General features: G+C 45.1%; 1 protein-coding gene across 1 annotated transcript in view; it reads left to right on the top strand.

Moving 5' to 3' along the window:
• The window catches only part of IL23R (interleukin 23 receptor), a 48,225-nt gene that overhangs the window by 16,703 nt on the left and 16,341 nt on the right, over positions 1-15,181 (top strand). The window contains exons 7-9 of the mRNA XM_054980384.1: positions 111-270; positions 2,890-2,972; positions 9,551-9,767. Coding sequence (XP_054836359.1) covers positions 111-270; positions 2,890-2,972; positions 9,551-9,767 — 460 coding nt within the window. The remainder of the gene's footprint in view (positions 1-110; positions 271-2,889; positions 2,973-9,550; positions 9,768-15,181) is intronic.

Here is a 15,181-nt window from a genome sequence, read left to right as displayed (position 1 = left end):
TTATTGGAACAATCTAAAGGCAAAGAGCTGGATCACACATGTTGATGGGGAGTTACTGGTCCATATCAGTAAGATACATACATAATTGACCCATTGCTTCTCTGTTTTAGGTCAGAGAACTGGTTGTTGATTTTAAGAGAGATCATTACACTGAGTACAACTTAGATGCAAACACCAAGTATGAGTTCCAAGTTAGATGCAAATTAATTCAACCTGGAAGTTTTTGGAGCACATGGAGTGAACCTGTAACATACATGACTTCAGAGGCTGGTAAGCGTTATGGTTCCCTCTTTCCCATCCTCTTTACTCAAATGAAAAGAAGAAAGTAATGAAAAAATACCAAGCAATTTATGCTGCAGGTAGCCCACTAGAGTGAGCTTTTGGATACAAAAAAAACTCCAGCACCAAAGGAAGCTTTTTCTCAAGAACAGAAGTATGAGATTCTAATCTTTGACTGTGGTTTTGTTTCCTGTGACGTCTTCAGCAAAAAAACTATAAATAAAAGATTTGAGTAGCATGTTTTACCTCACCGTAGTAAAATGAATATCAACAGTCTGTGGAAAAATCCCACATAAAATATATGCAAAATATTTCTATTGGTTTCATTTTTACAAAGGAAAATATGAACTGGACATTCATAAACTGGGAAGCCAAATTATCATACCCTTTCTGCTCCAAGAATATGCACTTAGGCAACACACAGCAACAGTATCCAGAGCCCACAGAAATATTTTAAAATATTAAAATATGGCCAAAAGATCCTAAGTGTGCTAGCCAATCTATGTTACTTGTAAACACCTAATCCATACAGTTAAGACCTAACCAACCCTTAAGGACCAGCCCTATTTAATAATCTCATGCCATCCCAGTCAATGTAAACCAGACTTTAAAAAGATCCCCCTTGGACAATAATTTAAAAACCTCCCAAATTCCTGCTGGAAGTGACCAGCTAATACCACTGATGGGACAAAGGGGGCGGGGTGGGGAACACCATAGTTAAAAATGCGTATCATGAGGTTGAACAGCCTTAAATAGCATCACCTTTTTCAATGGGCCATTGGCTGCTCCAGAAGCTATGGCTGCTATGCCTTACAGCCATTTGTATGGAAACATGCTTGTATCGAGCATGTTATATTGTACATGCTTGTATCAAGCATGTTGTATGAAGCATGTTAGGTTTATCAAAGCTAGAAATGACCTCCTTCCCCTTTGTACTAGTTCTTGTCCCATAACAAGGCAGTGAGGCCAAGAAGCAACAAAAAAGGTAGATTAATTTATAATTACATAAACTCATTTGACATAACCAGAAGGGGCTACATGCGTGTGGCTCTTATATGTACACCTCTCAATTCCAAGACAAGAGATCCCAAATCCATGTGTACACAGGTGCTATCATGGGGGCAATATTTCAGGTGTAAATAATAGACCAGACAGAGAGCAAGAGGCAACTTTAAATTAAACTAGTTTGGGTCTTTATTTGGCTATATAAAGCAGAAAGAAAAAGCAAGAAAACAAGAGTGTAGATACACAGGCAATGCACTAAACTACACTATTTACTAAAATAATGAAACACACAAATGTAAATCATGCAAATTGTGGAATAAGCAATCAATACACAGTTTAAACAAGTCCTGATAATAAGCTAGATGTGTTCTTCAATGGCCAGTCCAAAAACAGAACCCTTTTGTACTGTTATTCATGTTCAGTGTCCTCAAAACGGGGCTGGTGGTGGTTCACCAGCCCCGTTTTGAGGACATTGAACATGAATAACAACCCTGCTTTATCCCTCCCAACTGATAGACATCAGGCCTCAAATGTAAATAAGAAAAAAGTCTCTGCCAAACCACTGAGCCTGGTGCTGGGCCCTGGCTCTCACCCTGGAGTTTGAAGGTAGCAACCAGGAGAATCTCACCACTTCTCTAAGGCAGCTGCTGCCGCCTAGACTAGAGGGCTTTCAGCAAAGCCAACCTCAGAGAAGCTCAGCCAAGAGAGCTTGAGGTGTGCTCTGCTCAGGCTGACCATGAGGCAGCAACTGCTGGGCCAGATGACAGAGCTGCCTTTTAAGGCACCAAGCCTTTGCAGTACTCATATGGGCAGGGGACACTTCTGCTTTTTCCTTCTGGGGCAGCAAAGGTGGCCTCTTGCCTCAATAGGGTCCCCATGTGCCCACCGGTGGCAAGCAAACTCTTGGGGGGTTGTCTCGTCTACTGACCTGCCAGTGATTGGTGGGAGGTGGCAAACACACGGAGGTTGCCCGCCACGGGAAGACATGCCAGGAATACGTGCTGAGCACATGAGCTCCAAGCAGGTGCAACATCACTCCCAGAAGTAGTGTCATCATGCCAGCCACGGGAGCACTCCTGTGCCCCAAATGGGCAGAATTGGCCCCACACAGAGTGTGGGACCGCTCATGTGGCCAGCACGATGACATCACTTCTGGGAGTGATGTCATTGTGCAGATGCCAGGGTGCGCGTGTGCTCTGCACACACATGAAGGAACACCACACTGCTGGCATGAGATAAGTGCTAGGTCCCCCTCCCAGTGGGAGGGTGTAGGGACCTGGCAACCCTAGGCCTCAAGCCTTCGTCCACCAGCCAGGAGGGCCAGATTGTGCTGCTGTGGATCCAACCCTTTTCACTTGTGGCAACACAAGACCTCACATGGATATGATCATTTCCCAGCCTTGCTACTGTTATAAAAAGCTTTTAAAAACAGCTCCTCTCATTAGCTCCAAACAATTATGTGGGTTTCTTCAATAAATTCTTTATTGATTTATGATGAGAACTTCAGGTAACTGAAAAAACTGATGATAGTTAACATGTAGTTCATCTAAAAGGAGATATCAGAAATACAATGTTCAGCTTCTTTATGTATTGTCTTAAATGCAGAACCATCTTCAGTACTTGATGTGTGGAGATATCTGGGACCAAAATACCAGAATGGTAGCCAAGAAGTAACCATCTTAATCAAGGTGATACTGTTTTACTTTCCAGACTGAGCACATTTCAAATTGTGTCTCTGTTTTAGAGTTTAAAAATGTAATGTTTAAAGCTTAGGATGACCTTATGTTCATGGTCTAAAAATCCAAGACATATGAAAGTTTAAAACAGTTCATTCTGTTGGAGTCAACACCAGGAAGAATTCATCCTGTGGTTGTATACCACCTCACTTTACTCTTTGCTTTAGGAGAAAAATTCTCTTCCCTTCTTACATAAGATCTCCCATGAAAAGAGCAAGAGTTTGCAGAAGAACTGGGGGACAATATCAATATCTGACAGTTCCCCATTCTTGAAGGGGGACTTGACTCTCAAGAGCAGTTTTTTAAAAAGGCTGCAGAGGATAGGAATAGAGGAACAGCTGAACTCCATGAACTCCTTCAATTCACTGTTCATAAAAAGAGAAAAGAAGAATAAGAAGGATACTTTTTTTGCAGGGGAGGGGCAGGTTATGATGGATACAACTACTCAACATAATGGGCACAATCTAGCCCCAATTTGGTAGTTTCAAAACCTATTAATTTCAAAGCAGATGTTTAATTCTCACTTCAAAATCCATGGAACTTAAAAGTACTTAACTTTGTGTGCATTGCCTCCATTTGGCCAAATTATGGTCTAGTGTGTCTCTTCTTTAAATTCAGAATCTCGAAAGAAAAGAATGAGAGTAGTCAAGCCTTTACTCTACTGTTTGTGTAAACATTAATGGAGAAGTTATCCTCTAGCTCCATGGATAGGAATAGCTACTGTGGAATGAGAGGAGGTTATACCATTGGTGCAAATAGCATTAGGAATAACATGAATTAGTTAATGGAAATCTTATTTATTAATTTAAAATATCCCACCTTTCTCCAGAACAAGGACTCAACATAGCTTGCAGAGTTTCATTTAGTTTTTTGTAACTGTCAAACAACCTAACCGTATGTTAAGTGAAAATACATGTAATGGTAGCCTGATGACTTATTTGGATGATGAAGAACTGTGATCCAGAACAGAGCAGAGAAAGCACATAATTTTTACTTACCCAGCATTTTCCTGCTGCAACTGAGACGGAGGACCTCTGTGTGATTTTAACTTGGGGAAGTGGATATTCCTGAAATTTGTTCCATATTACTTCTTGTAATAGAAATTAGACAAACCAATTCAATAGCACATCATACATAGCCTTTCAGTTAATTATAATATCTCCCTTTGATTTCAGAGTAACAGAAACAGTCATGAAATATAAGCTAGGGGCCCACAAAGAATCATGGAAGGAAGAATCTATTTGAAAATCCTGCCTCCTTATCTTCCTTTCAGGAATCTTTGGGACTGGAGAAAATTAATATCCTGTCCCCTATCTTTCCTTCATCCAACTCTCAATGGCTTTTGTTAATCCATGTCTCCTGAATAGACCTGGGCAGGAACGGGGAAAAAACCCCGAACAAGCTGTTCATTGTTCATTGCCATCCACGAACAATGAATAATGAACAGTAACGAACATGACCCTGTTCACAAACATATTCGTTGCTTGTTTTTTGTGGCCCCTTAAAGATCCCTTTAAACTATCAGCTGGTAGGTGGTAGGGGGTATTCCCCCCTGCCGCCTGCCAGCTGATAGTTTAAAGGGCCTTTTCCTGCCACGTGCAAGGGGCAGGGCCCTTTAAACACCCCACAAAGTGACCTTCTCAATGTCCAATACCCACCAAATTTGCAGGGGTCATAGTCCTCACTGTCCTCTGAAGACCCCCCAAGTTTCAGAGAGATTGCACCCTGGGAAAGGCATGATGCATGGGTCTCCCCTTTTGTTGTCATTTTCTCTTCACAGTGGCAAAACCCGAACTCTCTGGTGGAAGCTACTTTGAAGGGTTAAAGCCAGAAGGAAAGCCAGAAGGAGTTCAGACAGAGTTCAGTCCCTGCCATTGCCAGGGGAATTGATTGATAAGGCCCCAGACTGTCTGGCTTGATGAACGGCTGACAAAAGCAACAAAGGAGGCTTGCAACAACCACTTGTTCGTTTAGAATGGAGCCTCACGAAAGGCTTGTTCGCGAACAGACAAACAGGCTGTTTGAGGGTTTTTTCTGTTCATAATGCTGTTCATGCCCATGTCTACTCCTGAAGCATATTTAGTATTCATCCAACCATTTCGTGTGTTTTCTATTTTTGCTTTGATCAGAGGCCTGCCATTGCTTGCCTCTAAGTAGCACCATTGTCTTGCTTGATGGCTCCCCGTCCAAGTACTAATCAGAGCTGATGCTACTCACATTTTCTGCAGACCAGGGGACTCCTCGATTACCTTGAATCCCCTTCCTTCTCTGTGAGTGGACTGGTTGTTAAGCTCTTGTGATTGCTATGGGAGCCAGTCATCTTACTATTAGATATAAGCCCTTTTCTAATAATAAAATAATATGGAACGACCTGACTTGGATACCCCAGGCTAGCCCAACCTCATTAGATCTTGGAAGCAAAGCAGGGTCAGCCCCGATTAGTACTTGGATGAGGAATAGAGATGGGCACGAACAGCAATATGAACAAAAAAAAGCCACAAACAGCCCAATCCACTGTTTGTGAGCAAGCTGTTTGTGAGGCCCCGTTCCAGAACAACAGGTGTTCGTTCCAGGCCCTCTTCATGGCGTTCGTCAGCCGTTCGTAAAGCCAGGCAGTCTGGTGCCTTTCAATCAATTCCCCTGGCAACATAGGCATGGACTGTCTGAACTCCTTCTGGCTTTCCTTCTGGCTTGTAACCCCTCGAAGTAGCTTCCAGCAGACAGTCCAGTTTTTTCCACTGTGAAAATAAAATGACAGGAAAGGGAGGGACCCATAGATCATGCCTTTCTCAGGATGTAATCTCTCTGAAACTTGGGGGGGGGCCTTCAGAGGACAGTGAGGACTATGTCCCCTGCAAATTTGGTAGGCATTGAACATTGGGAAGGTCAGTTTCTAACCCCTCAAAGTAGCTTCCAGCAGACAGTCCAGTTTTTGCCGCTGTGAAGATAAAATGACAGGAAAGGGAGGGACCCATGGATCATGTCTTTCCCAGGGTCCAATCTCTCTGAAACTCTGGGAGTCTTCAGAGAACAGTGAGGACTATGTCCCCTGCAAATTTGGTGGGTATTGGACATTGGGAAGGTCAGTTTGTAACTCCTCAATTAGCTTCCAGCAGACAGTCCAGTTTTTGCCGCTGTGAAGAGAAAATGACATGAAAGGGGGAGAGACACGGACTCTCCTTTACCCGGCTCAAGTTCAGCTAAGTCCCAAGGGGGCTGTTCTGGCTCCCAGGAACCTCTAACTACGAACATGTTCGTGAACATGTCGTGTCCATTGATGTTCATGAATCCTTGTTTGTGGATGGCAACGAACAACAAACATCGTGTTTGGGTTTTTTCCCCTGTTCGTGCCCATCTCTAATGGGGAACCACCAAGCAAGACAATGGTGCTACTGAGAGGCAAGCAATGGCAGGCCTCTGAATGTCTCTTCCCTTGAAATCCCTATGGGGACTTGACAGGAGGAAAAAGCCTTCTCGGGCATTGCATTTCTGGTATTCCTATCTCATGTTCCAGGAAAGCATGCTAGATTCAGTCCTCTCAGTACACACATATAAGAAGAGAACTTGATTTAACAAGGCAAAGAAAAATAAAACAATGTTACCTTTCTACTTTTGTAACGGGGAGGACATTTTAGGATCCAAAACTGCACAGTTTGTATCCAATGCACAATTTCTGGGTTTTCTTGATGGAGTAGAGCCTTTTATTTATAGCTTAAAGATCTGAACTGGCAGATCAATTTTTATTTCACCTCAAATTATTACATAATTGGTTCATAAAGAGGCTGCTATTCCACCCAATTTTGTTCTGTTGAGGAATTAGATTATTGTGCCCTCTATTTCCCAGTATTATTCATAGTCTTTATAAAACTTTTTGAAATAGAAAGGGCAGGGGAGGAAATTTGTAAGCAAGATATAAAAACAGTACTTATTTACTAATGATGACCATTTTGAAGTATTATACGGCCATTTATAGAATGAAGCAAAAAGAGGTTATTTATCATTTAAATACACAGCTTGAAGTATAATATAAGATTAACAAACTGGCAGTTACTATCATAATCCTGCTCCAAACTGTGTTTAAGCATTAAAAAAGTGTACAATATTTTTATGCTGTAGTTTTAAAAAAATAAAGCCAGATCATTGAAAAAAAATAAGTGGAGTGAGACATAAATATGTTTATCTTACAACAGTATTTTGATGTTACACATTTTGATGCTGCATTTATGTGTATATGTTATATGCTGTCAACTTGCCTCCGAACTATGGTGACTCTATAAATGAAAGACCTCCAAAACGTCTTATCATTAACAGATTTGCTCAGATCTTACATGGTATGGCTTCTTTTATTGAGTCCAGACATCTCGCTTTGGGTCTTCCTCTTTCTTATTGCCTTCAAATTTTCCTGTTTTGCTTTTCCAGAGACTCTTGTCTTCTCATGATGTGACCAAAGTAAGATAGCCTCAGTTTTCTCATTTTAGCTTCTAAGGAGAATTCAGGCTCGATATGGTCTAGAACCTACTTATTTGTCTCTTTGGCTGTCCATGGTAATTGTAAAACTCTCCTCCGCCACCACATTTCAAATGAATCAATTTTCTTCTGTCAGCTTTCTTCATTGTTCAACTTTCACATCTATATATAGTCATGGGGAATACTATAGTTTGGATTATTTTGATCTTGGTTCCCAAAGAGATATCCTTATCTTTAAGGATCTTTTCTAGTTCCACATCTCATTTTTTTTAACACCATCCATAGCTTTTCATGACCCACACAGTCAAAATCTTTGCTGTAATCTATAAAACATAGGCTGTTTTTCTTCTGAAATTCCATTCTGTTCCATTAGCCATCATAAATTTGCAATGTGATCTCTAGTGCCTCTTCCTTTTCTGAATCCATTTATAGCAGAATATATTATAGTGCTGCTTGAAATATGATTATTCTGTGGTTGTCTTAACATATTCCCTTGTACAGCTTTAAGACAGAACAAAGATGATGAAAAATAAAATTTTATGATACCTTAGAAGGGTAGGTATAACTATAAAGCTAAAGTTAGACCTGTTCTATCCCCAGTGGAAACCATCTCATATGGCAATGAGTTTAAGAGAACAGTAAGTTCTAAATACTTCAAAGTTCAATGTAACATAGTAAATGACAGTTTTATAGTATGTAGGAGCCCTGTGGCACAGAGCGGTCAGCTGCAGTACTGCAGCCCAAGCTCTGCTCATGACCTGAGTTCGATCCTGGCAGAAGATGGGTTCAGGTAGCTAGCTCAAGGTTGACTCAGCCTTCCACCTTTCCAAGGTTGGTAAAATGAGTACCCAGTTTCCTGGGGGCAAAGTGTAGATGACTGGGGAAGGCAATGGCAAACCACCCCAGAACAAAAAGTCTGCCAAGAAAACATCATGATGTGATGTCCCCCTCCATGGGTCAGTAATGACTCAGTGCTTGCACAGGGGACTACTTTTATCTTTTTTTAAAATCGTATGTACTGAATTATGGTTAGTACCCCAAGGCAAGTTATAATATGGGAATGTATCATATAAAACAAGTTTTGGGGAAGCAGAAATACTATGTTTTGATGGAGGATTGAAATGGGTGAAATTCCTAGACGATCTAACACTAGTAACATTGCAAATGTTATAATTGAATATAATGATCTGTGCAAACTGTAAGACCATGAGGAATCAGGGGGGAAGAGATAAATAATTTGGAAATCACCCCACCTCTCAATCTACCTATCCAGCATTCTATAAATTGTCAGGGCTGGTTTAATTTCCTGTTCTCCCTTCTTTTCCCTTTGATTGACACTCACCTGCTATTGAGTGTTTTCCATTCTTTTGGTTAATTTAGAAATTAATTTTTGTTTATATCCCTGCATATGGAAAGACCTCTCCCTTGCTACTAGGTAGCCTGATTTTGCTGTTTTCATGATTGGTATAGGCCAGACACTTTACTATTAATATAATAATGTATTGCTAATTTTATAATTTTGATATCCAGAATGTGTATTTTTTTATTTTCTTACTTTCTAGTTAGCATAAAAAAATTGAACAGAGGAAGATAAAGGAGGCCTTAGCTCAATGGTAAACATCTGCTTTGTCCCAGGTTCATTCCCCAGCATGTCCAGATAAAAGGACCAGATAGTAGGTAATAGGAAAGACCTCTGCTGGAGACCCTGGAAAGCCACTGCTCGTCCAAGTGAACAGGACTGACTTTGACAGATGAATTTCTGATTCAATATAAGGCAGATTTATGTGTTCACATGAAAAGCCACTGGGGAGGACAGCACAGTTTGGACAGATGAAAGGACAGTAAAGACGGCTCTATCTCTGCCCTTCCTGCTCCTCTAATGGGTTTTCCTCATCCAAATGGGCGGTTAGGCTACTATTGCACATGCCTGTATGTCGTATATTCTTCAGGTGACAGGGAGCTGCTGGTTCAGTCATGTTTTTATCATAGATATTGTGACCATTAAACTGTTGGACTAGGAAAGCAAAAATAGTGACCTCTAATTATTTTGATATTGCTTCCAGCCATTTCTTCCAAAAGAAAGCAGAGGACAAATTCTGAGTTACAGTGTGTTCTGTGAAAACCAAGGGGAAATTATGAGTTTATGTAATACAACAGAGACAAAATGCAACATTTGGGTGCCTGCAACAGTGACCAGTGTCTATGTGACAGCACAAAATTCAAAAGGAAGTTCCAAACCTGCAAACATTACGGTGAACCAACAGTCCTTTAATTATCATGGTAAGTCATAATAGTATGCAAAAATGCTCAGAACTGAACATTGCTTTGTCATATTTGATTAAAGAGAGGCACTGCCAGCGTCAGGGTTTCTGGCGCCTGCTGCAACCCCCCCCCCCCCCAGGCGCGCGCACAGCGCGCGCGCCACGGACTGCACGATGACGTCATCGCGCAGCGCAAGCCAGGGGCATTCGCCAGCAGATGGCTGGGGTGGTGGGCGGAGGCTGCTCCACGCTCTGCATGCTGCCCCGGCAGCAGCTCGTGGCTGCTGCGCCCGGCCGGGTCATGTGGCGGCGGCAGCAGCGGCAGTGGCACGGGGCTGGCTGGCTGCAGCAGCTGCGGGCCAGCCACGCCAGCTCCGCAGCGTGCGCCTCTGCCCCTGACACCCCCTCCAGCGCCTCTCCAGTGCCCTCGCGCCTGAGGCCACCGCCTACCTGGCCTCTATGGGCATGCTGGCCCTGAAGAGAGGGGACTATCCTTATGACACTTCCTAACTTGGGGATGTATCCTATCACTCTTTTCCAAAGACTTGATGGCCCATAAGTCTTTGGAATAGGATGCCACAATGTTTATCAATCCCCTCTCTGTCTGCAGACTCCCACTTTGCCACTGATGTTGTTCCTGAGGGTCTGCTGACCCCAGGAACCAAATTTCAGGGTTCTCAGTGGAATGCAATGAGAGAAGGAAGTGAGAAAGTCCTGCTCCACAATCTGCAAATGGTTGGATATACCCTAGTATCTATAAGCAGCCTTATATCTTGCTTGGACCCTCTGCAGCAAACTGTATTAATAAGAGACTATACCTACTTCCTTCTGCTACTAGTTTCAGTGGTACAAACATTCTAGCTATCCTGCCAATCACATTTGTATTTTGCCCTCCTTCCAAGGAGCTCAATTTAGTATACATTTGTTTTAAATCCAGAAATCCATGGGCATCAGGACCACAGACATTTGCTCTAGCAAATGCAGGGAGATTTTGCAGGAGAGTGAAGTTTCAGAAGGAAGTGACATCACTTCCAGGTGATGCTCTAGGAATTTCCCCTAATTTCAGTGGTAAACCATTGTCACTAGGGAAATGTCACCATCAATACCATTTCCTCCCATTTTTTCTCCTGTTCCTCAAATTATCAAGGATGAGGGATTGAGGGCAGGGGCAGAGAATTGCCCACTATTAGTAGGTCTTATTACAGATCTTTCCACCTTCCTTTCCCCCGTCAATCCCATACAGCCCAGGAAAGTTGATTCCTAGGGTTAATAGATCCAGAGGAGTTAGCCGTGTTAGTCTGTAGTAGCAAAATCAAAAAGAGTGCTACAATAAAATTGGTTAGTCTTAAAGGTGCTACTGGACTCTTTTTGATTTTCCTAGGGTTAATAAAAGCCATGTGGGTTGGGAGGCTATGCTAAAGAGGCAGAAGAGGATGAAATCCTTCTCTTTGTTTCATCAGCATAGCTCTTCTAATGGAAGAAGCACAAAGAGAAATTTGTCAACTAGCCTTCCACTTTGCAGCCCCATATCTTTTAGTCCAGATGGATCCTACAACCCAAGGAATCAATTTTCTCAGGGTCAGATAAGACTGCTAAGTAGAGAGGAACACCAGAAAGATCTGTGATGATAAGAGCCTCCTGCTGACAGATTATTGTATCCAACCCATGGTTTGGATACTACCAGGGCTGGCCTGCCCATTGAGGCTGGTGAGGCCGCCATCTCAGGGCGCTAAGGTGCCGGAGGAGTGCTGGCCCAGAGGCAGGTGTGTGCGCCATGGAGCTGCCACCACCACCACTGGCCAGGAGCACATGCTGGCGGCGGCAGCGTGGGGCAGCTGAGCGGGCAGCCTCCCATTCAGTTGCTCTGCAGGCCAGGCACAGCCGGCGGCCAGGGCAGCCAGCTGCACCTGGCCTGCAGAGCAACTGAACGGGAGGGCTGAAAGGCCCCCCATGCACCTGCATGATGACATCACACACAGTAACGTCATCACACAGTCCGGTGCGCACGCGAGCACGCATGTGCACACAGAGGCAGCATTAAGCTGCCTCAGGTGCCGGTGATGCTGGAGCCGGCCCTGGATACTACAGAAAACTTTCACTGGTGGAAGGGATTTCCATTAGTGGAGTGGAACTTGCCAACCTCCCACTTTCTTTGCAGCCTAAAATGCACCCCAGGTACAGCATGACAAGGGAGCCAGTAGCCTGCTGAAGGAGAAACAAATTGACAAAAATCACACCTTTAGCAGAGGTTTTCTGCTGGATCCAGCTGCCATGGGTCTGCTGAGCTTCATGGCTGAGCAAGGCAGCTCATAACTGTAAACACTACCCAGAAGAATGAAGGGCACCAATCACTTAAAATTTCTGCTGTCAGAAACAGCAGCAATTTTGGACAATTCTCTCCTCCTGGGGCAGATCTCATGACTCTACGTTCATGTTTTTCATGGGTGTCCCCAGCAATTCAGGGAACATTGGGTGGTGCAGCAGGAGGGGGAGACAATAAAATAATGGAAACCCTTCCATCAGTGGTAATTTTCCTTGGGACCCAAGCCAGTGCACATTGATACATTTCAAGATTTGTTGTCTCATAAGGGTATCTACAAAAACATACAGAGAGGGAGTTCTCGTACATGCACACATTAATAAGTCTAATATATAATATCTTTAAAATACTCTAACCTATAACTAAAAGAAGGAATAACTATTCCTAGGCAACATTCTCAAAAACTCCAGCAGCGCAGTCCTAAGGGGTGCTGTGGTGGAGGCATGGAGACAGCTGTGTAACTTCAGTGGTGCTAGTCTTCTCCCTAAGGACTTTCAGGAGGGAGATATGCCGATGGGTGAACCTGGCCAGGCACAGGCAGCAGGGCAAGTTCTTCAGTCTCCGTTTAAACTCCAATAGCATCCACTAATCACAAAACAGCTGCCATTGACACCTTCATGAGTGGCAGCTACCAATGGGGCAATCTCTGGCTGCTAATGTGGCTGCTGCCTCTCAATACCACTACCCTTACCCCAAAGCCAGCATTCAGGATGGAAAGAACCCACAAATGCAGCACCCTAACAGAGGCACTTGGCTCAAGAGGCCCCCTTCCCAGCTTGGTGGGAACACACACCCAAGCAGCAGACAGGGAGCCCACCCCATTGATGGTGAGGCAGCTACCAATGGGGCAATCTCTGGCTGCTAATGTGGCTGCTGCCTCTCAATACCACTACCCTTACCCCAAAGCCAGCATTCAGGATGGAAAGAACCCACAAATGCAGCACCCTAACAGAGGCACTTGGCTCAAGAGGCCCCCTTCCCAGCTTGGTGGGAACACACACCCAAGCAGCAGACAGGGAGCCCACCCCATTGATGGTGAGGGCCAGATTGGCAGCAAAAGTGCTACACGCTCGCAAATACCCCCTGCTCCAAGCTACAAACCCCCTTCCCTTGGAAAGTAAGAACAGAAAGGCATTGATACCAAAAATATCCCAGCACGGGGAGAGGAGATTCCCAAGAGACATGCCAGCAGGGATTAGGCACCCTGCCGAAACTCTGAGGTCACCACCTGCAACATGGGACCAGGCAGAGAATATCACACAGATCAGCATGGCTCAAAGGAAAGGCAAGGGGATAGGCATGGCTGGGGATCCTGGATCAAATCGCACTTGAGGAGAAGGCAGGGACAGGCTGAAGCCCCAGGCCTGACTCTCCCCTCCTCCCCCACAAACAGCTAAAGAGGGAACAGGATGGCTAAGCTGATACAGCACCCCAGAGAGCATCATTTTGACCGGTATGCTGCTCATCAATTTGGTATGTTGCTGCACCCATGGCAGTAGCACCCTAGCATCCACCTTGGATCCCCCCATGCGCTAACAATCTTCACAGCTTATCAGACCCCAGAAGTGCTGTGGCAGAGTGTGGGATTCCCCCAGAGACCTCCACCCCAGAGCCACCACACACCATCTTGGAGAAACCTCCCAGTTGCACCCAGCCCCCTGCAGTTTATGTGAGGGGAAAGAACAGGGTGGGGAGTTAAGTGTGGGCTCAGCCTACAAGGTGCCACTGGACCACTGCTCCATTGGGCAGCAAAACAAAATGGAGGTCCTCTGACACCTAGAAAATCTACTGGAGCCACCCCTGCATTACTACCCGTGGGCCACAACCCTCCTTCTGGGATATGTGAAGAGGCAGCCCTACAGGGAAATAATAGCTGGGGGGTGAGGGGGAGCTGGGTCAGAGAGGGGCAAGGGGCTAGTGCCATCCACGCACAAGCAAACAGACAGGGATTGAGTTGTGGAACAACCCAGTCTTTATTAAGCCGCAACTCATGAAGGGATCCCAGGACCCAGGTTGCCAACATGTGGAGGCAGGCTGAGCCATCCCTAGTGCTGCACGCTCACACGAGCGAAGGAAGACTCCCAAGTGAAACTGCTCCCTGAGAGAGGATGCTCCAGGAGCCAGGCTGAAAACACTCTCTGAGCAGAGTGACGGGAACTGTAATGGCCATGCACATGACCTCAGGTGTCCCAGGTGTCCTGGCTGAACAGCTGCGCAAAGGGAAAAAAGAGAGATGTGCTGCATTGTCAAAGGGCTCGGCCTCAGTGTCAGCCACACCCAAGTCTGCAGCAACCTGGGAGGAACCATAGCCCCATGCTGAGGGCAGGGGGATTCAGGAGACGCATTGAGGCAGATGCTTCTGCCATCCCAATGACTTTCACCCATCCAACGTGGGGAAGCTCTGTGGATGCCAGAGATGTATCTGCTGCTGCTGCAGCTGCTGAAGAAGAGGAGGAGGAGGAAGAGGAGGAGTTGGGCTCTGTTCCTGCACAGAAATGAGTCCCAGGATTGCTTGGCTCCCTTGTTGAGGAGACATAGAGGGGCAGCTTCCAGCCTGACCCTCATTTGTAGGCTGTTCTCTGCCCAAAGTGGGGGGAGTCCAGTCAAGGGAGTCTGCAAGCAGTCCTGTGATGGGCTGCAAGCATCCCTCCCTCCCCCAAGGTGACTCTGTCAAGTACACTTCCCTGGGAGCCTGCCCCATTGTTAGACATGGGCCATGGTGCCCTGAGGGCCAAGTTCAGGCTTCCCCCCCTCCAACTTGCTATTTGCCTCAGTTGGAGAGGCCATTATTGTGAGGGCAGCACCCAGCCTCAGGCAAGGGGAACTGGGGAGGCGGATGTGGACAATAGTGCCAGGGTTGGTGGATGGATCCCCTGTTCTTGCTTACCTGTCAGTGCATCCTCACCCTTTTGAGACAAGCCTCTGGAGATGAGGGACCTGTTAGGAATCTGCAATGAGAAATGTAGTCAAACATTCTGGACTTGGCTCTCCCGTCCAGGTGTAAGTGCAAAGTGCTTGCCCAATTGCCACCACCAAGGTGCCTCACACTCTAAGTCTGTATGGCAGGGAGCTTTGAGACAGAACCCTATGCCATACTCACTACCTACTGAGTT

Source organism: Eublepharis macularius, chromosome 5 (genome assembly GCF_028583425.1).
Source record: "Eublepharis macularius isolate TG4126 chromosome 5, MPM_Emac_v1.0, whole genome shotgun sequence".
In the NCBI taxonomy this organism is placed as follows: domain Eukaryota; kingdom Metazoa; phylum Chordata; class Lepidosauria; order Squamata; family Eublepharidae; genus Eublepharis; species Eublepharis macularius.
The sequence above is the reverse complement of the archived record's forward strand: the minus strand, read 5'-3'. Positions and strand labels throughout refer to the sequence as shown.